At 43.1% G+C, this 26,261-nt stretch overlaps 1 protein-coding gene across 4 annotated transcripts in view; it reads left to right on the top strand.

Annotated features, from left to right (window-relative positions):
- The first annotated feature begins 719 nt into the window (after positions 1-719).
- LOC147022477 (uncharacterized) overlaps positions 720-26,261 on the top strand; it is a 124,374-nt gene continuing 98,832 nt past the window's right edge. Inside the window, exons 1-2 of one of the 4 annotated variants that reach the window (XM_085893385.1) lie at positions 720-1,971; positions 25,777-25,866. In XM_085893385.1, coding sequence (XP_085749511.1) covers positions 1,722-1,971; positions 25,777-25,866 — 340 coding nt within the window. In that variant the 5' untranslated portion in view covers positions 720-1,721. Of the gene's footprint in view, positions 1,972-14,443; positions 14,582-14,766; positions 14,946-23,142; positions 23,351-25,776; positions 25,867-26,261 lie in introns of those variants that run through there. The other 3 variants (XM_085893388.1, XM_085893386.1, XM_085893387.1) reach the window with 3 other exon arrangements.

Raw genomic sequence — 26,261 nt, 5'->3', positions numbered from 1 at the left:
ACACATATAGACACCACGCATATAGACACCACGCATATAGACACCACGCATATAGACACCACGCATATAGACACCACGCATATAGACACCACACATATAGACACCACACATATAGACACCACGCATATAGACACCACGCATATAGACACCACGCATATAGACACCACGCATATAGACACCACACATATAGACACCACACATATAGACACCACGCATATAGACACCACGCATATAGACACCACGCATATAGACACCACGCATATAGACACCACGCATATAGACACCACGCATATAGACACCACACATATAGACACCACGCATATAGACACCACACATATAGACACCACGCATATAGACACCACGCATATAGACACCACACATATAGACACCACGCATATAGACACCACGCATATAGACACCACGCATATAGACACCACGCATATAGACACCACACATATAGACACCACGCATATAGACACCACGCATATAGACACCACGCATATAGACACCACGCATATAGACACCACGCATATAGACACCACGCATATAGACACCACGCATATAGACACCACACATATAGACACCACGCATATAGACACCACACATATAGACACCACGCATATAGACACCACGCATATAGACACCACACATATAGACACCACGCATATAGACACCACGCATATAGACACCACACATATAGACACCACGCATATAGACACCACGCATATAGACACCAGGCATATATTTTCTATGGCAAGACAATAACAGGATGATGAAATCCAACTTACATCCTGCAACATCACCTCTCCCCTGTTCCTTTCACAGAACTAACCCCACTCTCCTGCACCATTCCCCCTCCCCCTTCGTAAATATAATAATTTTCAGTAAAATTAATACTTTACCAAAACCAAACAATGGTTCAAGCAAGCTCAAATGAGCGAAGATCCTCGTCCTCTTAATGATGACGTCATAAATAATGAATATGACGTCATTGTGATGTATCAGGTTTGCGATAATTATTATTATCTGTGCTAATGTCCGGCTTGATTACACCAAACAGAATTCAAAAAGCTTGCCTAGTTTCGGAGATAATTTTTTCGGCGATTTCCATTAGCGGAGATATTTTGACGTCATAACTTTTTTTCTCAGAGGAATTTTCAAAATCGGAGATGGTTACTGTCTGCGCGGGGTATTTCTACATATATACACCAAGTTTCAGGAAGTTTCGATGAAAACTGTTGGCTGTGAAACAAAAAAGTCCACAAGAACAACAACGTGAGTAAGACTTCGAGATCCTCCACGAGGATCTAAAAATTCGAATGTGCATTTTGTCATCCGTTTGGTCGTGGTGGATCGATCGATCTTTGATCAACTGTCGATTGCTGCACCCGATCACACGCTATAGGTTTGTACGATTCCAGAATCGATTGCCATGTGATTGATACATTTACCAACAACACCTTGTGGACCCCACGTTACCTCCATGCATCCGTTGATAGCACTTTGTGCATTCTCCCCCCAAAACCAAACCTCATCGGTCACAAAAGTAAATACCTTATCTCCATATTGTTAGTAATTGATTACTAAAAATTGATGTCGGGTCTTCGTACATTCATCAATCTCTGCGATTCTTATGAGATTCCATGAGAATTTCATGACGTCTTAAGAGAAAATGTAGGATGGTGGAACATTTAGTATGACATTGGTAAGATAAAAAAAAAATGTTTACTTTTGGAAATACTTGGCACCTAATCTCTTTCCATGAGCTTTTGAGTTCCAGGGACAAAGGCAGTGAAGTTGTCCAACTCCACTCCTGGATCTACTTGAAAATCTCCACCGCCGTGTTCTCTGGTCGAGGATGGCTTGTCCTCGCACAGTCTCACGACCCCTCAATGACAGCAAAGGTGACTTATCATGCCAAGAGAGACTCGTTCCATTCCACCTGCTACAATTACTTCCACACCAGATCAGGTTCGACCTTTGTCCGTTTACATCACAGCTGCTCCTTTTGCCACCTGTTTGTCGTGACGTGTAGAACTAGCCAAGCAGGTCACCTTGTATCGATTCTGCCACCCACAGCATGCCATTGGGGTCAATGTTGATATTTATTGTTTGCCAAAACTGTCCTGTGAACGCATTCAACTTCATAAATGAACTGATTTGGTGATTGCATACATTGCAAGAAATATTTATTGTAAAGATGAGAGGCAAGTTACGAAGACTCCACCATGGAACCTTTTCTGAAGTCACACATTACCTGCAATTATACCTCCACTCTGGAGAATATTCAGTCCTGGATTATTTTGTTGTTGTTGTTGTTGTTGTTATATTGATTCAAGGAAAACTTTTCCAAGCACAGAACTGAGATGTCAGGAACTTAATGTGTTGCAAACCGGGACTGACTCGTCACAATAATTGATATACTCCATGGCAAGATCAACAGAGATTGAACATTTTCTCAATAATACATCAATGAGCTCTCCACTCCTGACGGGATAGTGTGGAGGCGGTGCAGATACTTTTGAGCTGTGTAGTCTGGATTCGCCTTCTAACTCAACTATAAACTGCTGGATTGGTGCTGCGCGGGCCAGGCGTTGCATCACAAAGCGAATCTTCGACCCTCAAATGGACCTGAAGCAGTTTCCCATCTTCCAGCATTCATTGTACGTACACACACACACACACACACACACACACACACACACACACACACACACACACACACACACACACACACACACACACACACACACACACACACACACACACACACACACACACTTCAGCTTCCAGGATCTTTTCACTACATTCTCGAGGTCTTGATATTTGGTCATTTTCTTGATTTCTGCATTATTTCGACCAAATCACTGAGTACTGAAACTTCAATTGGTAATGCCTTCTTTTCCTTTTTGTATCTGAGTACCACGTTTGGTCGCAGTGCTTTGTTTTCTCTGTTCACGCTCGATGGGATCATCTGGTCGTACCTGAGCAATATTTCCATGTTCTCAGTTGTTGATTTGCGTTTACGTTTCCATGAGTTTTGTGGAACTGGGAAATTGAAATTTGTACAGATGTTCCAGTGGATCACTCGACATACCTAGTTGTGCCTTAGTGTGTACAGCTGCTCTGACTTGAGTTTTTTTATATCCCCATAGGAGGTTACTCGTGCTTTCTGTTTCTACCTTACAGAATATACACTTGTCCGATTGACTCAGTCCTGCCATGTTTTTAAAGCCATTTGTGTCGTGTCCTTGGTCTTGGGCATTTATAGTGATTCGTTCTCCGTACCAATTGAGCTAACCTCTTCTTAGCCGTTCCAGTGACCCTTCTTTGTCTATCCCCAATCTGTCCAACTCTTTTTTTTTTTTAAATTTCCCTGCTCTTTTGTCTTTCTCCCAGTTGTCACGATATATCTGTTGGTATTTCATGTTGTATTTTTCTTTTGTCAATTTTGAAATCGTTGGGGCTGTGTTTGTTGTCGTTTCGGTTTGGTGCATGACATCTTCTCTTCACATCTGTTTTTGGAAGTTTTTTGCAAGGTGACTGAGAGATACCTTTTCTGGCTTATTGTGTTCATGATTGTGTACAAATTGTATTCAGTCATCTATTTAACTTTTATCGTATCGTGCGTGCGTGCATGTGTTTCAAGGAGTCGATATTAAAGTTGTAGAAACCTGACATCTGCTTATTGTAAGGTTAAGGATTGTTTACCTACATTGCTTTTTCACACCTGTGCTTGGTGTTGCAGATTTCTTTCCGCTTGAGATGTGCATTGCACCTCGAGTGGAGACTGAACAGGACAGGGAACAGACCTAACCCGTTTGTACGACAACTCTCTGGAGTTGGAGCTAACAGATCAATCCATACTCAATGCTGCAGAGCACTAGTCCTGCCAAATGAAGTGATAACCGCACTCGGCTCATTGGCTGTCTCTATCATTGTCAACACGACAAGAGATATTATAGAGATTCTTGAGAAAAATGCCATTGGCATAGAAAAGGCCAGTTTATATGGTAAGAGTCATGCGGCAAATGATAGAAAAGATGGACATTGCATGGCTTGTGGAAAATGCCAGTCGATAGAAAATAAGGCACATTCAAAAAAAGTCTCGTTTGCATGCTGCACTACCCCTGTGTTCTTCAGAGGAACAAAGTCATTCTCTCGAAAAATTCATAAAAGGGGCGCCAATTATTTTAACACAAATTAATCACAAACATGCACATTATCTTATATTATGTGTTTTCGTTTTCAATGTCGTCAGGTATGGGAGCATGCTCCGGAGCAGCGCGTCACTGCGTCCAATTTCCGCCGGTACTCCAGGGACCTCCGTTTGGCCCGTCCCCATCTCCTTAAGATGCCGATCAACCTGCTGCAACCACGAGGCACGTGGTGAGCAGGATCAGCATCAGGAAAATGAGCCACATTTGTGCTCACGGAAGATGCAGGTAACAAATCTCATTTGAGTCTCTCTCAGCAACCACTTGGTGGACACAAAGTCTGACCAGCAATAGCCAAGGATTCCCGAAAGACACCTGGTACCAAAGGAATTAAGTCTCCATCTCAGTTCTCTGCTCAGAGTCCAAGTCTGGAAGCCCCAAGACCTGAAGACTCTGACTTCTGTCATCTTGCACAGGTACTAACAGCGCAACACCCCGTGATCCAGTGAATCCATGACTCGCCAGGCCTGACGCAGACGTCTATTGACCTCTGGCTCATAGCCAGTAGAGACGCGAATATCACTGCCAAGGTAAGTGAATCTCTCTGTGACCTTAACATCCTCACCATCAACAGGTAGAGACAAGATAGCAGCATCAAAGATGTCATTGACAGCCTGCATCTTAGTTTTGACCCAGGAAAAACGTAATCCCAGCGGCCCCGATGCCTCATTCAGAACCTCAAGGTCCCTCAAAAGGATATCCAGAGTCTCTGCAAAGATGATTGCATCATCTGCAAAATCAAGGTCAGAGAACTTGATATTCCCAAACAATGCACCACAGCTTGATCTCTCCGACATCCTCCCTAAAATCCAGTTCATACAAGCGGTGAAAAGTGTGGGGGCCAGGACACACCCCTGACGAACTCCAGTAACAACTGGAAATAAGTCGCAAATAGTACCACCACACTTCACAGCACTCTCAGTACCAGAGTAGAGTTCAGACATCACATTGATCAGTTTTCGTGGCACCCCACGAAGACCAAGAATCCTCCAGACGACGTCCCGATTCACTAAATCAAACACTTTACAGAGATCAACATAGGCTGCAAGCAGCCCTTGGCGAAACTCTCATCTGCGTTCGATGAGGACCCGAATGGCAAGGGTCAATCGTTGACCTCTTTGGTGTAAAGCCGAACTGCTGTGGACGCTGATGTTCAAGAAGATGGTGGCGAACCCTATCAAGAATTATCCGAGCAAAGACTTTGCCCAGCACTGAGAGGAGCGTCACCCCTCGGTAGTTGTTGCAGTCTTGGCGATCACTCTTCCCTTTCCAGAGAGGGACAACAAGTCCAGAGAGGGACATCCCCTCTTCCAGTCAGTTGGGATGATGCCTTTGTTCCAAGCAGAGCACAGAATTGCATGCAACGACATGAGAACAGCATTTCCACCAGCCTTGAGAAGTTCAGCATGTTTGCCACAGATCCCAGGAGCTTTACCCCATTTCAAGCGGTTCACTGCAGCCTGTGTTTCCACAAATGAAGGCGGATCACAGTTGATTGGAGGGTCAGCACTCGGGGTAGTAACACCCCTGACGTCCAACTCGACAGCTGATGGATCAGCCTGGTATGGCCACTCAAAGTTACCAGCCCAGTGTGCCTTCACTTTGGACTCCTCTCTCAAGAGCCTACCACCCTCTGCTCTTACTGCAGTACACCGAGGGACGGGCTTGGAGGGAGGCAATGTGAAAATTCTCTTGTAAGCAGGACGAGAATCACTTGACCACAGGTGATGCTCTACCCCCTCACAGATTCCTCGCACATAGGCCTCCTTCTCCACCCTCAGCACACGTACAGTTTTACGCCTCAACTCCCTCAACAGTTCAGCTCTGCCATTAAGCCTGGCCCTGCATCTCTGGTCAATGGTATCTATTGTCCATTGAAAGACAAAATTCTTCTTCTCCCTGTGGGGAGTTCCAAGACATCCACCGGCAACATCAAGGACGGTGGTCTTGAAGGCACTCCACAACTCTTCAAGATTCCCCAAAGCACACAGACCCCCCAAATCTCCACTCAGCCTGTTTGCAAACTCCTCAGCTACTCTCTCATCCTTGAGCTTGCCAACATCCAGCCAAGGCTTGGATGGTACCTTTCTCCCAGATTTAAGCTGCAACTTCAGAGTTGCTACAACAAGTCTGGGGTCAGTATTGAGGAACTCAGCAATCCACTAGACCCTGCAGTGCTGGATCATCCTCCAGTGACCACCAATGAGCACATAGTCAATCTCCTTTGCCACACCGCCAGTGTTGGAATACAAAGTGCAGCGATGAGCTTGTGGGCGCTGAAACCATGAATCAGCCACCCTAAGTCCATGACTTCTTGCAAAGTCAAGGAAGTTCGTGCTATTCCGGTTCATAGAGCCAGACCCATGGGGACCAACACACGTCTCATAACCATCCCTATCGGTTCCAATCAATGCAGTGAAATCCCCCAAGACAAGAAGAGTATCTCTCTTGGGGCACTGATCAACCACAGACGTGGTTGATCAGTGCGTGCGTAGCACAGAATGCGTCCTTCAGTGAGATCACTCGCCTCAGTCGGAGCATCTGCAGAGACCAGGGAAATGACACCCAAGGAGTGACGAATCCTTAGTCTCATAATACGCTCGTTGGCCGGTGTTACCTCAATTATCAATGGATTCAGTTTATTAGACACAGCTACAGCAACTCCTTGGGCATGGTAACCATCAACACGACCAGACCAATAGTAGGTGTAACCACCCGCCATGATCTCGCCGCAATCCGGTCTCCGAACCTCAGAGAGTGCTGCAATCCCGATGTCCAAACACTTGAACTCAGATGATAACAGAGACAGGTGATCATCCTCTCTTAGGGATAGGACATTCCAGGCAACCACCCAAAGGGACCGCCTCAGGTTAACCCAAGGAGACCGCCGTCTGGTGGACGACACCTCAGCACCACTCTGACACACACGACCTCAATCTGACCCAGGAAGGTTACCCTGTGGTTTTCCTCCTTTCATCAAAAAATCGGGGTCCCGAAGGCTTTGCCCCAATCCCATCATCCGGTGAGCTGCCCTGTGGAGGGAAGCTGCACAGGAGGTACTCCCACGGAGTGGGTGTTCAGATTTCTTTGCGTTTTTCATAAGTTTTGCAGAATGAAGGGTTTTATGGTGGCTGGAGAACAAATCTTGCCACCAACCGCCTAATAATAAGTAATCCAACTGCAGGAGGAAGTCTGTAGACACAGTTGGGCACTAGATATGGATGGCCGTTGGCTCACCAGGAGCTCCTTTGCCCTTTGACAGGTTTTGTTTTTAATCCTGCTGGGTGTCCATATCCAAACACCCTCCTCTCCAGGAAACCTGGTGGGGGGGATGGTATCGTCACCGACAACCTGACCATGAAACAGGTTAGTACAGGTTTACATGCTACCTGTAGCAAGTCACAGATCTAATCTGGCCTGACTTGACAATTTTTCAATGTACACAAAAAACTTTACGTTCTGACGGGTTTTAACGTATTTGTATATAACGTATATGACGAGGACATTAACTTTTCTGGAGCATTACTTGGTTCCTCCAGAGAGCACACGAGATATTTTGAAGGTGCCATATTTTATATCATCTGGCATTTTCCACAAGCTATGGAATGTCCCTTCTTTTCTATGGTTTACAACATGGTAATACCATATGAAGGGGCCTTTTCTATGTCCCTGGCATTTTCCTCAAGAATCCTCTTCAAACTTCAAGTCAATCGGATGAAAAGTGACAATTTTTGAAATTTCGGCCTATGTTGACCTTTTGGCCTATATGTTGACCTTAAAAATAGTTGGATGTTGAATTCAGTAAGCTGATATGAAAATCCTGATCAAATTTCTCGTGAATCGGCTGAAAATTTAGGATTAAAAAAAATTGGCCTATGTTGACCTCAAAAGAGTGACCACGATATCACATGGTCATGTAATATGTGGTAAAGTTTCAATTTCCTCCACCAAACGGTTTTCGATCTTAACAACATGCAGACACGTACAATGTGGGACGTATGACGTATGTACGTACGCTACCGATCGCTTAACCCTGCTTCCCGCTTCGCATGCGCAGAGTAATGAGTGTGTACAATTGTAGACGACATGTCATGCAGAAATAAATTGATCTACAAATGCATATCTATAAATGATAGATAAAAACCACCTCCCCCCCACCCTTCCAGCCAATTAGCATGATGTTTCTGCCGGTACTTTGGTGATTCATCTCCATGTAATCATTAAATTATTCATGACGCCTTGTGGTTCCACCAATCTGATAATTGGGTGGTCGCTAGACTTCCCTTATTGTCGGATTTTCCGTGTGTGTGTGTGTGTGTGTGTGTGTGTGTGTGTGTGTGTCTGTCTGTCTGTCTGTCTGTCTGTCTGTCTGTCTGTCTGTCTGTCTGTCTGTCTGTCTGTCTGTAACGTGAGGCTCCACAGCACAAACCAGCAAACCGATTTCGATGAAACTTGGCGAACAGGTGCCATATGGGCTGGGAATGTGCTCGTTTGAGTTTCGTTGCTAAGCAACCACCCATTGCTATGCAGCGGCCAAAAAACCGCGTACGGTATTTTCAATACTTGTCCGACAGTTTTGAATGTGGAGAACCGAGACTTTGGAATTAAACACTTCAAGATATTTAGAAAATTTTACTCGAGCCGATTTTTGATTTAGGTTTTATTTTTCAAATGGTAGTCGTTCAAAAATCGAGTGTCTATTTACCGTCATTTTTTTGTTTGTTTGTATGTAATGGACAGCTCTGGAGGCCAGAGGAGTCAACCGATTTTGATGAAACTTCACAGGTAGGTTCATACCAGGATCTAGTTCTATGCTTTTGAGCACCGTTGCTATGGACACCACCGTTGCCGAGCAATGGGACTTTGAAATTTTGAAAAATCCTAAAAAATCAATTTTTTTTTGAAAATCAAAAATGGGCTTCCAGGCTTTTTATGCGCACTATAATAATCAACCTCTTTGTCAAATAATTTCAGCCCGATCCGTCAAAAACAATGACGAGTATGCAATTATGTCGCGACCACGCATGTCGCCTACCGGCTTGTCCCGTCCTTTCTTTCTCTCAACCAATCAACGTTTAAGACATCACATTGTAACTTTATCAAATGAGAGTTTGATGCTTCTTTCTCTTCATCCATTTGCAGTTTTATCCTGAGAAATTAAAATTAGTAATCAACGTACTTGGTTGGAAAGCGAATGATCGATTTATTTGGAATAGAAAATTGCGTCCGTTTAATCACGTTAGTTCCTATTTTAAAAGATCATCTTTCGGTGAGTGAAGAAGCAGACACTGGAGCATTAAATGTGGCAGTTGTCACTTCACGACCGGAGGAACCCTTTAGAATAAAGCACCACGGACAGGGAAGGAGCACAAAAAATTACATCTATATTACAATACACTTGTCTGTCTGTCCCTCCATCACATATCACGAGATGACAGGATCTCACAAGATTGTGAATTAAATTCCATGTTGTCGTTATATCGATATACGAGCAGATAATGCGGTTCATCCAGGCAGTTCAAGGGGAACTTGTTCACATTAGAATGTGGAATATTTCTGGAGTTTGCTTGGAATGTCCTCCATGTAATGTCTGTCCGGGCCGTAACTTTTTTTTACCATTTGAGCTTTAGTCATCAAATTTTGCAACAAAGCTTTCTCATGAGAATATGGAGAAGACTAATTAAAAAATTTTGTAAAAGTAATTTTCATTAATTATTATTATGATTATTCTTCGATCCTTTGTAAAAAGATAATCTTATTATTTTTAACATTTTTTTTTCTCAGCAACCACTTGTCCGATTGACAACATTTTAAATGTAAGAGCGACCCACCCCCAAACCCTTGGAGAATATTTAATTATAATTATAGCATCATAGGTCACGTGATATGGCAGCCGTCTTGGATTAAATGCAAAAAACAAACAACATTATATCTCTGAAACCCCTGATCGGAAAAATGTGAAACTTGGTCCACCTCATTCTACTCCCAGTGGGGAATAAAGTATTGTGAGGATGACATCATCAGTGAAGTGGTAGACCAGCCATAAATATTTTAATCAAAACCCTTGTTTACCATTGAGATCAGCCATAATATTTTTACCAATTGAGCTTTCGTCATCAAAATCGTCAATAAACCTTTATCATGAAATTATGGAAAACACAATGAATGAAATGTACAATTTCTTTTCAACTGTCATTAGTTGAGTACAAAGCGGATGCAGATGGGCTTTGTATTTTGAGATGCTTTCTCATTTCTCTTGTGGCCCCAGAGCCAAGCAAACAATATATTAATAACGGTCATCACAGCTCCCACAGCTATCCTCCCCACATGAGTAACAGTAAATATCATCATTTTTAACTAACCCTGTGCATTCACAAGCCCCAGATATGTCGTTCTCATCAGTGTCCAGAATAACCTAATCCAGATACACAGTCCATTCATGGACTGTCTGTCGCATTCTGGATCTGTCGGCGGTTTGTGTAGCACATGTCCGTCACCCGGACCTTGCGCCGACCCACCTTATCGTGAGTTTGCAGTATGAGCAGCTGCCTGTTCGGTGATCTGAGAAAGTTCTCCAACTCTTTCGTTGTGCAGAGGCATAGTCCTTTCTCTAAGGTACTTTTCCAAGTATTTTTTGCTTCTTTCAGAAGCTTGGTGAGCCATTCCAAGTAACAATCCTTATCCCAGACACATAATACATTTTATTACACCCAAAACACGCCAGTTTCCTGGGACTTCTGTGCATTTCAAGGCGGATTACATCATTTCAAAAGTGCCGAATTGACACTATGAAAAGCAACATTGGGAGAAGAGTCAAGGCGATGACTCTGTTATACAAAGTTAATCATATCGATTTAAAGTTACAGACGGTGTCTGTGATTGGGACAAATTGCTACTTGCCAATTCATAAGTTCACTCGCAAAAGTTTAAGTTGATCGAGCAAACTTGCTCAGCTTCATACTCCCACGTGAACCAGTCCGGGGTCACGTCCCATACACTACATATGTTTGTCCATCGTCTCATGTGATCCTTAATTGTAATAGACATTGTTGCAGACTCGGGGTTTGAGGCTCGCAACGAGGGGAAGCACTCAGGTTTCTCCCGAACAACTGGTCCTGAGGACGCTGGGCACAGATAATTCCAAGCACCGGCAGGTTTGTGGGCAACCACGAGCACCTGTTGATACGGCCAATCCTGCAGGGTCACACAATCTCACGTGATAGCCATATCAGGTGCAGCCGAGCAGAGCTGCCAAGTACGCACCGGCTAATAAAAGCAAATTATTGGGGTAGAACTTCCTGGCAAAGCTAACGTGCACACCATGCTGGACCAATGAAGGAGGAAAAGACGAAACGAGCTAGGTACATTTATGACAAGCAATTTATTTTAAGCAACGGCGAGGAATGTTATATGGCACAATAGTAGGATTGATTCGCAATTATGTACAGCAGGGAAAGTAAATGGATTCGTGTGTGCAGCAAAAGAAATGCAATTATTATTTACAAAGACAGAAGACACAAAGCAGAGTTCACCTGAGATAAATTTCTGCAATTTTTAATTATGCTAACATAACATGCACCATCATACAGACACACTCCCAAGGAAGCTGGAGAGTTCAGAAAGATAGAAGTAGTTGAAGTGTAGGCAACCTCGTCTTACCTGGCGCTGTCGCGGGATCTACGCAACCCAATCGCTTCGGAGGGGGAGGAGGGAAGAAAACTGGGGTGACTACGGTGCATGAGTGGGAGGTGCAAAAATGTGATGCAGCATGATGCAAGAAGAAGTGTGACAGGTGCGAATCAGTAATTGTTGCTCTTTTAGTTCGTGCGTCCACAGTGGATGAGATAATCAGATGTGAGAGAAGATGCATGAGAGATAGCTTAACGGGGCACAGGTAAGAAAATCTGTATGTGTATGGTTAACGAAGATGGCTGTGGGACGCCGAGCGTCGATGACCCGGTGATGACCTCGCAACAACCCGCAATGCTACTCGCTTCACTCAATTGCATTGTCTTCTCAGCTCCGATGACGCTCGGCTCGGTAAAGGCTCTGGACGAAGGACGAAAGAGACCAACCGACTCAAAGGCTCTGATTTGCTCTCTTTATATTGAGGCTGGAGTGGAGGATGAGCCAGAAAGTGGATCAAAAGACCCTGTAGGCATTTTCGTGTCTCCCCATTGGTGCGTAGACGGCACCCTGAGCCATCCACCATGCCCTGGCAGACTCCAAAGCTGGAAATCGTTTCAGTTACTCTCCAGGCTGGCCATGCAACAAAGCTCTGTAATTTCCATTGGCTGAGCCAAAATACCCCAGCGAATAATGTCCTTCATTCCCCTGGCATCCCAAAGACTGTGGTGTGTGTTCAGGGAACTGTGGTTCGGACGATTTGTAGTGGTTGTTGTGAGGTCGAGGAAGCACTGTGGAATGTGTGGTGAGGCGTTGAAGCATTCTAAGCACTTGAGGTGGTATATGACACCTGGAGGAGACTGAAGCGGATGAGGTGATTGTGGTGAGGAGGTCAAGCGTAGGTTGTTGTGGGGAATTTTGGGAGGCGTTGTAACAATTATGGTGAGCGTTGTAGCATTGTGGTGAGCATGGTGAGGGTCTGTGATGTGTCTGTTGGTTTATGGCACGCCGTTTGAATAGGGAAACGGTGCGCGTACGCAAATGAGCTGGGTTGCTGTGCTTGCTTGATGCTCCGTGGTGAGCTTTACTGTCCTTAACATGCATGAAGGGGGTTGTGTGTGAAATATAACAAATCAAATAAGTGAAGGAATATGGGATTGAAGACCTAACAATAAGGCCAATCTTGTCCCATTTACCGACTCGACATGTGAAAAGGGCTAACTAAACGAATACTAATGAAACTAGCGGGGCACTCAGCGGAGCGCATAACTCCGCCACGCAATGCCCGATTCACAAGAACATATCCAGCCCAATACATTTTTCAAATATCATGCTATGTATAGTTTTTGGCCCTACCTCTCAATGGTGAAGAATCATTAAATAAAAAAAGCCAAAATTATCGTATCCAGATCGAGAATCGGATCTTCACCAAAATCGAATCAGTTCGTCCTTGTTACACACCCAACCTGTCCACAAAAGTTCATCCGAATCCGTCTCCAACTTTTTGAGAGATCCTGTACACAAACAAACAAACAACAAGTAAACAGACAGACAGGGGTAAAAACATAACCTCCTTAACCTTCGGTGGTGGAGGTAACAACTGTCTCGGGATCACTGGATGTTGGGTGCTTTTTCCTCGGAGGAGTGCCGGCTTCGCAGAGCCCAAACATGACAGCACACTGATGTCTTTGTCCTACATGTGATCTGTTGACAAGTTACACTACATGTGGATTAGATGTAAAAAAAAAAAAAAAGAAGAAAAGTGCAGGTGGTAGAAAATTCAACCACAAATTTGATTGAGCAGGTGTCTCCACCAGCATGTTTTGATCCAGTTCAGTGCAGAAAGAGTCCAACCTCGAACCAGGTCAAAACATCATGAGCAAGTCGTGGGAACGAGCCTGTTTGTGATGTTACGAGTTGAGACTGTACAGATCCTGAACAGATTGAGAACTTCGCGGTGAAGACCGTGTCTGGAAGGAGCACACTGGTGACAGAGATAATGAAAATAGTTCGAGGTGGGGTCAATAAAGGGCCTTCTGAATCCAATCCCCCACCCCCAAAACCCACAATTAACCCACAGGCAACAAAACTCCCGGCTGACTAAACACAGCTGGTAAGCAGGACAGTTTCAGTGAGTAAAAGCTGTGAGGAGATCGATGGATGATCATACCTTTCTGATCCAGACACCTCCAAGCCTGGTGTTGTCTCCAGTTTTCTTGGATTCTGTGATACAGACAGGAACACTCATTCCACCTGCTCATTGGATTCCTGATGATTATCTTTATTTATTAGCAGGTCAGGAGCCAGGAGTCCCTTCCCTCACTGCGACTACTGTTGTCCAGGAAAACCACACTTGTCTGAGTGATGTACACGGTAAAGGATTCAAGATTGACGCTCGTCTTTGTCACGGACAGGAATAATCGTCCATTTGAGACGACACACATGAATGGCATGATTCATCGACACTTCGGAAGAATCATTGGCTAAAGAATGCATTCCATGTGCCGAACCGGTCGTGGCATGTCCTCTAACAGGCATGGTGTTGTCTCTCCTGTTACACAAATACTCCTAACAAGCGTTTCGCAGGTGTGGGCCAGGAGGGGAGGCCAGGCGCGTTTTCACTGCAAACATCGTCGCGTGACGGTCCGACGAGACCCCCTCGGGCCCCCCCGCAGGGAGGAGTGTGTCCTGGCCATTACATCGCTCCATCCCGCTGGTGATTACTTTTGCAGGTCACGGTGGGTGCTCGCCTGGCCGTTACGCTTTCCTTCTGCTCAAAGCCGATCACGACCAACCGAGGTTACAACCATTTTGTTGATCAATGATCGCTTTCATTTTTCCGACTTACAAAAGCAAAGGTTTACTCCACGGATCTTGCGTAGTCTGGTTCCAATCAAAGGTACACTCCACAGGTCTTGCGTCATCAGATCCCAAACAAAGGTATAGGTCTTGGATCGTCTGGGTCACCAATGTTCGCTCACGGGGTCGAGGTGTCGCCTCGACTTGCGCTTGGAAGAAGCAGGTGTGGACGTCGGCATTGTGGTCTCGGCTGGTCATGGTGCACCATGTTCACCTTCAGACCCATCACGTGGTTCGCAGAAGGTGCCAATGACATTCTAAGCACTTGATAAGTCAGAGATTCTTTTCTTCTTCATATCTTTTACATCTAATGTTTAGCTCACGACTTACAAATGGCTGAGCACAGTGTGCTTCAAGGTAAAGTGACACCGACGTGGTATTTCAATCTTTAGAAAGTCGTTGTGTTATACAGATCAGGATAGTTTTTCAACCATGTGACAAGGTTTCACAAGGCAAGGGCACACAGACTGTAAAAACATTGTCCCCATTGCTCGAGCGGGTTTCATGTAATACGATCTTCTTCAAATAGAGCATCTCCATGATCTTGTGGGGCCACCATGACATTCGTGGAGAGTTCATAACCAAGATACCCTGAAAGTTCAGGAAAACCCCACCGATGAAAACGACTAATTGTAGGAAACGAGGTCATGGCATGCGACGTCATGCAGGGTTCGCACTGACACGTGATGAGATACGTCTGCATGAGCACAACTAAGATCGAGTCGTTGGACCAAAAAACCACCCTGGCGGATCACAACCCCGAATACATTTTCCAGCAGTGGTTCAGAATCAATTACAGCTTCGGCATCTGGTCAGGTGTTCAGGCCTCTATGCGGCAGTTCCGGCCTGCTGTTTGATCCACCTTGCAGGAATGGTCAAGGAGACGGTCGACATTAGTGGTGGTACGGGGGTGGAGGGGATGGGGGTTATCCTTTGGTAGCACAAAGCTGCCCTGGCTAATTCTGTTCAGGGCAAGGGCAGTGTCCGGGCTAAGTACACTTCCAGCAGCTGTGAGATTTAAGTCGACAAGCATTTGTTTTTTTTTTTTTTGTTTTAAGGTGGTACTCGGCGTGCCTACCTGTCGCTTCGCTGTTCGGGTTTCATCAAAAAACAAAAAGCATGTTGTACTTCACAAACATATTGCATGTCCATCTGCGAATCTCAATGAGGATGCAGTATGAAGCCAGACATGCAAAATGTAATTGTCTTTTATAACTTGCAATTATTGGTGCTGTTGCCGTCGTCGTGGCTGTGGTTGTTACCCCGCGCACACACCAAGCAAAAGGCGGGGTTAAGCAATTGGTTCACAGCTGTCTGTCTGTCTGTCCATCCACAAATGTCAGTTTATGATTGAGGAACAACTTGATATCAATTGAGTGTTATATTTTGAACACAAATCGGAACGTGAATCGACCGTTTAGCAGTACTTTGGCTCTGAATTCGTTCCGATTGAACATTTGCAGAGAGGATTGAGATAATTTGTTTTTTTACTCTGTCCTCCTGCCCGGCAGTTAAACAAAATTAACAATTATTCCAAACAGGAAACTTACTGTTATTTAAGGACGTCATAAAGGACACAAAAAAACAGGAACGCAGAACTAATGTAACGTGTTAAATGGGTGATGTAAGAGACGACAACGCATGAATGGCGGTAAACTTCCAAAAAAATTTGAATACGACCTTTGAAACCTTTATTTTATTTAAATTGAATTATACATTTGAACATTGCATGGGGTAAGGTGTTCTTTGAACTCTGTCGTTGTGTTTGTTGTTGTTGTTGTTGTTGTTGTTGTGGTGGTTGTTTGTGTGCTCCTTCCATGTACATGTACTCTTATATATATTTTTATATTGCTTCAATAAGTTTTACTAAACTGTACTAGTACATACCCATGGAAACTCCGCCTAATGTAACATGTGAAATAGGAAATCAGAGTTACCGACTTCTACTCACCGCCAAAGGTTGATGACTTCGTCCAGTCTGAGCATTGCCTCATACATAAACTGTTATGCTTGAATGCTGCTGAATGCAGTCACGAGTTCAATAAGAAGCAAGAAAAACGAAGACGGCGTCGTGTCCACCAAATTATATGATCCACGCGATGCTGCAGATGCCATAAATGTCCTGTGCCCGTGGAAATAAGCTGCTCCCCAAAAGCGGTACAATGATAGAAGCCCCATGGTTAAACACGTGTGTGGTTATGAAGCTCCATTCATCGAGAGGAATGCATACTGAAGATAGTGCTGCGAATGTAGGTTCACGCCAGTGGACTCAAGTGGACTCCAGTGGACTCCAGTGAACTCCAGTGAAACTCGAGTGAAACTCAAGTCTGTGAATCAAACTTCCCTCGGCCAGTGAACAAATCTGCTAATCAACCTGGACTTTATCCAGTAGAAGGTCAGGCTGTGGTGAAGCCACTGACGTCACAGCCTTGACAGACAGCAAGCAACTGTTGGGGCCCTTCTGGATAAGACCCAGGTATGTCGACGCGTGAAGATTGAGAATCGGTGACGCTTTGGTGTCGACCACATAGAAGTCGAAGCGCCCCGTTGACAGCCCAGCAGAGCATTGTAGCTTGGCCACTCCATGATGAGAGACGGTGCCCCCACTGTAGCTTTTCAATAGGATCATTGAGTTAATAGTCTTGACTGGCTTTTCCATGGAATTGAAGATTCTGCAAGGGAGTATCAATACCTGTGCTCCAGTCAACTTTCACCGTTACCCTATGGCCATTGATGTTGATGTTCGCAAACCAAGAGACGTTTGTCTTCATGACCTGCATGTCTCCTACCAGCAGTGTAGACACGCCATCAATGTACAAGTCACTAAGAGACGGCAGTTCGGTCGATGCCGTGCTCATCGCCAATGCATGAACACGCTTGGATTGTCTGCAAAATGGTTCTGCTTGTTGCAGTTCCTGCAGCATTTCCCAAAGGCAGGGCATTGGCGAGGTTGATGAATACGCCCGCAGTTCCTACAATTTTGGGTGTCCTTATTACCCTTTGTCGACCCAGGCTTGGGTGCAAAGGGACCCTTGCCAGCAGACTTGAGACTGAGGTGCCCTTGGCGGTGAATCAAGTCAATGTATTGAGAGAGCCCGGTGGAAGCGGCCGATGTGGGAGTCCATGTCATGGCCCTGGCATGTGATCTACTCGGCTCAGCAGCCAAACAGAGAGTTATCGTTTTTTTCTGAAGTCAGTCTCGGTTCACGTAAGAGACGCTCTTTTAAAGCGAGGTTGCGCATGGAAAAAAAAGATTTTATCCCTGATCATGTTATCAGTCTCGGCGAATTTGCAAGCCTTCGCCATGATGCGCAGCTTGTTCAAGTACGATTCGAATGACTGACTTTCAGACTCGGCGAATTCCCAGAACTTGAATCACTCATGGACAAAGTTCTTTCCGCCGGTTGGAGTATGCGTCGAATGCTTCTTGGACAGTTTCGTATATCTCAGAAGCAACCGCCGACTCAAACAGGAGGTTGTCGTATACATCCACAGCATCCGGCCCAGCACAATTTAGCAAGATGGCGACCTTTCGACTGTTGCTCGTCGACTCGAGGCTGGCAGCTTCAAGATACCAAGGTCCTTACTCCAGCATCTCCAGTTCTCAACTACATTCCCATCAAGCCGGAGATAACCAGGCGGTTTAAAAAAGAAAGGGGGAGGAGAGGGCAGGTAGTTGGGGTGGTGTTGGGGGAGGGCAGAGAGGGGATGGAGATCTGACAGACGGGTTTTGAGGACTTGTGGTGGGGAGGAGGTTTGAAGACGTGGGGCTGAGGGTTGAGGACTTGAAGAAGAAAGGGATTGAGGACTTGCAGTCACATTTTAGATAGCATGGAGGACATTCCGAGCAAGCTCCAGAAATATTCCACATTCAATGAGAACAACTTCCTTTACAACAGCCCAGTGGAACCGGGTTATCTGCTCGTAATGATGTTAAATTTATAATTTTGCGAGATTCCGCCATCGCGACATGTGAGACAGGGACAGACAGATTGACAAGCGTATAATTTTATAGATCTATGTTTTTGTGCTCCTTTTGTATCCGTCACAATACATGCTCCATTGTTCCCGCTGTCATACCGTGAGAACCGCTACATTAAAACTCCAGGGTCTGCTTCTTCCTCTTTACTTCCCGAAAGGAACCCTTATGATTAAACGGATGTGATTTTTTTTTTTACTCCAGGTAAATCGATTATTAGCTTTCCAACCAAGTAAATGGATTAATTTAATTACCCTCAACGAAGGAGAGGGTATTGCGTTTGGGTCGGTCTGTTTGTTACTTGGCGAAAAAATTTCTGTCCGTCTGTCTGTCTGTCTGTTTGTTTGTTTGTCTGTCACACGATTTTTGGTTACAGTTTTCAAGCAATCGTTTTGAAATTTTGTGGGTGAAGGAGATATCGGGCCAAAAACGGTATCTAGCACAATATCTCAAGAAGTTGAAGTTATCACTCTGAGTGATTTTTCATTTGTTTGTCTGTTTGTTTGTTCCTACAGAACGTTTGTGTTTTTCTCCGCAACCGCTTGTCGGGTTGAGACAAAATTTTCACCATTGGTGCGACTACTCATGTGGAATGTTTTAATGATAATTATGACATCATAGGTCACATGGTGTGGCAGCCATGTTGAAAAATGGAAAAAACTTTGGACCTCTGTATCTCTGAAACCGCACCAAGGAAAAAATTGAAACTTGGCACATGGCAAGTACGCCTCATGGGGAATAAGTTATTTTTTATGACGTCATAAGTGCCTTCATTATGATGTCATAATTGCATATGTTGAATGCGACATCTGATCAGTATGAAAAATGTTGAGGGTCATCTCGGGATAAAATGGTCCTTATAAAAAAAAAATGATTATGTCATCGGTCGCATGATTCGGCAGCCATATTGTTTTTTTTTAAACCATTAATCTTCTCTGAAATGGCTGAACAGATCGAGGCAAAACTCTACACGTATGACCATCTGTCCATGAGGAACAAAAGGTTCACACATATGACATCAGAGGTCACCTTGTTTGGCAGCCATATTGGATTGAAGAAAAATATTAAATAATGTTTTCTCTGGAACTGCTTAATCAATCGACATGAAACGTCACATTTATGATCTAGTAGTGATGGGGAATAGATGTTTTAAATTTCAACTTGATCGGATGCATGCAGCAACAATTATTTAATTCTGGCAGCAATAATATAATTGATGATGTCTGGCAGCAATAATTATTTAATTTTTTGATGATGCTAACCTAACCACGCTGTCTAACCCTAACCAAGCAGCAATAATTGATGATGTCTAACCCTAACCAGACTTGATGTCTGGCAGCAATAATTATTTGATTTTTTGATGATGCTCACCCTAACCACGCTGTCTAACCCTAACCAAGCAGCAATAATTGATGATGTCTAACCCTAACCAGACTTGATGTCTGGCAGCAATAATTATTTGATTTTTTGATAAGAGTTATTTTTGTTGTTTTTATTTATTTATTTATTTATTTAATCGAATAAGGTTCACTTGGCTGTGCCTGGATGAGTTTGAGGGTGGAGGAGTCGCATCTGAAATGTGAATCCTATCCAAGTTCCTCCTGATGACTTCATCTTTGGTTTTTTTTGTTTTTTCAGGTTCCTTCTGATGACTCGTATGCAGGACTGTACCGATTTGGTCTTCCATTTGATTTGAATTGAATTTATTTTAATTCCATTCGAAATTAAACTGAATAATGAATAATAATTAAAGAAAAAAAAAGTCATGGGTCAGGGTGAGGTGTCCGATCAAAGCGGGGTTGCATCAAAGCTGGGCATCTTGGTACCCGGTCATCACTGCCAGCAGTTTTAAAGTGGTAGTTTTTATTATGTCTCATTAATTACATAATACAACAGTACACAAACACCACAAAAAAAGTCCTGGCGAGGGTCTGCAATCTCTGATTGCTCGTTTTCTTGTTACCAGTTTTCCAACGGTGCCGTTTTTAGCTCATGTGGAACATAGTTCAGGTGAACTTATGGGATGGCGTGCCATACGTCTGTCCATCCTTAAACACTTGCAACTTGTATAAAATTGCTGATGGGATTGTGACCAAACTTGGCTAAAATGATCTTTGGTGTAGTAGATCTTAAGTCTACGACCTATGGGAGCATTTGATTAAAAGAAGTTGATCCGAAACACAATATGGCCACCAGTGATGTCATCATACAGAAAGTGGGTAATATGTTGAAAAATATGAATTATAGGCTTCTTGGAGTTGCACCTTATCAAATAGGGAAAATTTTGACACAGCAGGAGGTGACATCATCATACTGAAAGTGGGCAATATCTCATGAAATAAGTCTCATATACAGCAAGGAGTTGCACTACTGTGAGCATCATGTCAGTCCTACCTCATCTAAAATGTGTATTCTAAATCCAGCTCTTATTTTTACCCTGATTCATCTGTCATTCCACTTTTTTGACAAACAGCCAGGTGAGCTGCAGGACCATTAGTCCTCTATTTGTATTATTCTACAACAGCAGGAACCTTTTAGATTTAGAATAAAGTGTCAAACACACACACGCACAAACACACAAACACAAAATTTTTGGAAGTTTTCCAATGCCCGCTTTTGGATGAGCTCTGATTGTACCTGTAAGACCATTCGTGGTTATGGACCTTTTAGTCTAGTTTTTATAAAGGAAGATCACAGCAGAGGGAGTTCCCTTTTCAAGATTGAAAAACATCTTTTGAAATACTCATCGAGATGGTATTCCATGTACTGAAATACTCATCCTCTTAGTATTCCCATGTGACCACGTGAATACAGGTTCAAATCCCATGTGTCTGCATTGTCCTGTCTGTCCATTGTCTATGGATGTCCTTGTAATTCACATAAATCTCCATTGCATGATTTCTGTCGGTGTCTTTGTCCTGGATGTGATTAATATACAAACTCCTCCATGAACCTGAGACCACTCCACATGTCATCCCCTATTTCGACCCCAATCTTTAGATTAACCCAATTAATCCCAACTACCCCACTCCTTTTACTTGGAGGTTGTCACGTTTCCTCCTCTCCCTCTTTCTTTTTTTCATTCCCTTCCTTATCGTGTCCAAGAGTTGTCTGTCCTATTGCTCGACTGTCAGTTCGCTCTCCATCACTTTGCTGATCTTCCCTTCTGGACGGTGAGCCCAACGTTTCTTTTGAAGGTTGTAAACCTCGAGTTTACCATGGCCGAGTACACTCCGTAGGTGTTTGGTGACTATTCTTCGGAGGAGCATTTTATATTCTGGCATCTCTTTGTTCGATCCCATCCCATGACCATCATCTGTGTTGGGGAAATGTATTCTCACGTTCGCGCCTTTGGGGTTTTTTTTATCAGATAGTTCACCCCAATGCATGTGGAGGTGCCAAAGGCAACATTTGGAGACGCTGGACGAGCGAACGAGCTTGAGTGTAGCGGCTGTTCAAACATTGAGGGAACACTGTCAGGACGAGCAGGACATTTCATCGTTTTCATCAGATATCGATCTGATAGTTTATACCCCACTGTAGTCTCCCCTCTGGTGTTTTTTTTTCTCCCCCAAGGGAACTTGTACCCACAGTGGTTTCTACCCCACGGTATATACGGTTATATATACCAAGTAGTTTAATCTCATAAATCAATTTAACCCCACCCTTCCACCATCCCTTGTATTTCTCTCTCTCTGGTAGTTTTTCTCTGTGGTTTCTCCCTACCCACCATGGTAGCCGTACCCTCTTGCCTCAGTCCCCCCCCCCCCCCGGGCTCCTAAAGCTGTAACCGCTACTTGTTGGTTTGTTTTCTGATGTTCTACAAAGTCAGAACGAACCGGAAAAACGCTTTTGTATGAAGATGGTAGTGAGAGGGTGGTGATAGTGTAGTAAGAGCGTGGTGAGACCGTGAGAGCTTGCCTTTCATCGAAATTTACTTTGTGGTTGTGGTACCTGATATATCATTTGTGGTCCGGTGGGGCAGTGGAGGGGGTACATTCTATGTCTTATAGTAGTTCTGGGGAGTGTAGAGATGTGGGGGGACGACACTGGAAGGCAATGGCCTCGTCTTTGAGGAAGACAATGTGGGATCCTAATGGCCATTATATAGCATTTGATTCTGGAATGTAATGTGTTAAAATGTGTGAATTTCAAATTTCCTTTTTAAGAACAGACACGATGCGATGCTTGTCTGGCAATCAAGGATGGACAATCATATTGTCTGCCTGTGAGAGACCTTTATCTTCTTTGGGGGGGGGGGATTTCTTTGCTAATCTCCACGCAGGTTGTTGTGGTGCAGCAGGGTTTCTCAGACGTCACTGTAGTTTCACTTTTAGAGGATTTTAATGAAATTATTCCATGGTTCGAGAGCATGTAGTCAGTGCGTCCTGCGTCTGTCGGGGCCTGGCAAGGGGTTCAGGGAATTATGGAGAAGGCGGAGCAAACATGCTGCGAGGTGTGCCCAATACACACCGACCCTCTTTCCCAGCAATTTCTCTGCTTGGAGAAGAAAAGGGAGACTCGCCACCACTCTTACCTTTACCTAGTAATGTAAATCCCGTGTGAGAGATAGTGTGGGATGCGAAGCACAGTTAAAAGGTCCAGATAGACTGCAATCACTGGTTACATCGTGAGCCATCACAGCAAACTTCAGATCCAAGCCAGAACCGTAAGTACAACTTGTCCAGATGGCAGGCTTTACCTGGGTCTGTGACCCGTGCGTGTTCCAGCATGAAACGTTTCCTAACAATAGGTGAACCCGAACTAGTGCTCAGGCAGGACACAGAATGATCAGCTCAATCAGCAGTTTGTTGTTAAAAATATAAACTTGTTTGTGATTTCACCGACACGTTCAAACTTGAAGGTAGAAACGAACAGAATTTATGTAAACACGTGCAGAGTACAGAGCGTGCAGTTATTGCTAATGATTACATGTTGTCTCTAGTTAACATTTAGTATAAGGCTATGATTATAAAATAGGACTTTAATTGATCCTATTATTAGTTCCTTTTACGCAAATCATTCACAAGTGTTTAAAGTTACATAAAACTGGAGTTTTGTTTTGGGACGTTTGGGTCTCGTTGAGAATTGGGTTGTTTGAACATCTTAATTCAAAACTGCACTGGATTTGATGGTCTGTCTTTTCAATGGTTGGATGGGTTTATTTGCCCACATGGTGAACCATAAATCATTAGACTAAAGTAGGTCAAAACAATATTTAGACAAAATTCACCAGACTAAAATAGGTCAAACTATGCGATAAAACTCACGAGACTTAAACTATTAGATAGAATTCACTGGACTTAAATTGCGGTTAAGCTACTACACTATATAGATAAAACTCACCAGACTTAAATAGGTTAAACAATTAGATAGATAGCTCACGACACTTAAATAGGTTAACCCATTTAAGTCTAGTGAGTTATATATCTGATCATCTAACCTATTTTAGTCTGGTATGTTTTATCTATATAATAGTTTAACCTATTTTAGTCTGGTATGTTTTATCTATATAATAGTTTAACCTATTTTAGTCTGGTATGTTTTATCTATATAATAGTTTATTTAACCTATTTTAGTCTGGTGTGTTTTATCTGTATAATGATTTCACCTATTTTAGTCTATTGCGTTTTATCTATATGATGGTTCATCCTATTTAAGTCTCGTGAGTTTTATCTATATGTTGGTTTATCCTATTTAAGTCTCGTGAGTTTTATCTATATGATGGTTTATCCTATTTAAGTCTCATGAGTTTTATCTATATGATGGTTTATCCTATTTAAGTTTCGTGATTTTTATCTATATGATGGTTTATCCTATTTAAGTCTCGTGAGTTTTATCTATATAATGGTTTATCCTATTTAAGTCTCCTGAGTTTTATCTATATGATGGTTTATCCTATTTTATTCTCATGGGTTTATCTTTATAATGATTTCACCTATTTAAGTCGAATGAGTTTTAGCAAAAAAAAAAATGGTTTCAACCATTATATAGATAAAACTCACCATACTAAAAGAGGTTAAACTATTAGATAAAACTCACCAGACTGTAAGAGGTTAAACAATTAGATAAACCTTACTAGACTAAAAGAGGTTCAATCATTATATAGATTAAACTCATTACCTAAAAATAGGTTAAACCACGATGTAGATAAAACACACCAGACTAAAATAGGTTAAATGATTAGATAGAAAACTCACTGGACTTAAATAAGTTAAACCATTATATAGATAAAACATACCACACTTAAATAGGTTAAACTATTATGTCGATAAAGCTCACCAGACTACAATAGGTTAATCTATTTGATACAACTCATTTGGCTTAACTCGGTTGAATTATTATGTCAATAAAACTCACTCGATTTAAATTAAATAGGTTAAACTATAAGATAGATAAAACTCACTCGATTAAAATAGGTTAAACTACAATACAGATATAACTCTCCAGACTAAAATCCGTTGAACTGTTAAACTTTCTCTACTAAAATAGGTTACACTATTGTGATATTAACCCACATGCATTGTGGGATACTTAATGTCCAATAGTAAATGCTAGCTGATGGGGCAGCCAGTTTAACCTCTCCTCTGAAATAACAGGGTACTGTCTCTATGATGCACACCCTCACTTTGGGCATCAGGACAGTTTGTACAGTCAGTTTCTCTTGGGTCGGAATCAAACCTACACCACGCCATTGTTCCCTTTGATGTATCCTGTAAGTTCATGCCATTCTTTGTGTTAATTTGATTGAAAAATAGAAATTTATTCACAAGATGAGGGTGATCAAGTCTGTGGCTTAACATAAGAGTAGTAAATAAAAATTTAGGTGATTACTTATTTTAAAGGTGTAAATTGTAGACAAATGACAGTTTAGTTGACTTTATTCATCATTTATTTATGGCGATCTACAGATTTACTGATAAGTAACTTGTCAACCCGAACGGTGATAATTATTCCCCCAAATTACTGAAACCAATCATAACTAACTTGTATGACTGTTTCATATGAGTAAACAAGGCTGGAGGTGAGATCAAAATGCACGAGGCCATGGTCCGGGATACCTTGGTAATCAAAGTGTTGTCGTGTCTCGTGTAGGACCTGCAGGGATGCATCACTGGGACAAAACAACCTGGGTCGTTCTGAACTACATTGCATTTCTAACACCGCCATGGTGCACAAGTATCGGTAAGAGCATCTGGTCTCTTTTCCCCTACATCGTTAAACACCGATGGATCCTTTGTCAGATCACCTGTTTGTGCATGGAGCATGGCCTCCAGCGTATGTGTGGATAAGTCCCAGTCATTGACTCAGATTGATGTGAATGTTAATCCCACAACTGCTGATCCCAATAAGCACGGGTTGAACCTGGATCCTGGAGACCTGCCAGAGTTGGGTGGGTTGTTAGGGTCTGTATCACACGTTTTGAAGTGAAACAGCTTGCATTACCAATTCCATTGTGTGTCTGGGTTTGATGAAAACCTAAACATTTTAAATTATCTTGGAAAGGGCTTTGTTGTACCCGATATTGAACTAAACTGGTCCACGAGTCAAATGGAAAGAAAAACACTTCGATGCCCATA

Source organism: Eptatretus burgeri, chromosome 8, assembly GCF_056783735.1.
Source record: "Eptatretus burgeri isolate ZD-2024b chromosome 8, Ebu_testis_v1, whole genome shotgun sequence".
NCBI classification, from domain to species: Eukaryota; Metazoa; Chordata; class Myxini; order Myxiniformes; family Myxinidae; genus Eptatretus; species Eptatretus burgeri.
The sequence above is the reverse complement of the archived record's forward strand: the minus strand, read 5'-3'. Positions and strand labels throughout refer to the sequence as shown.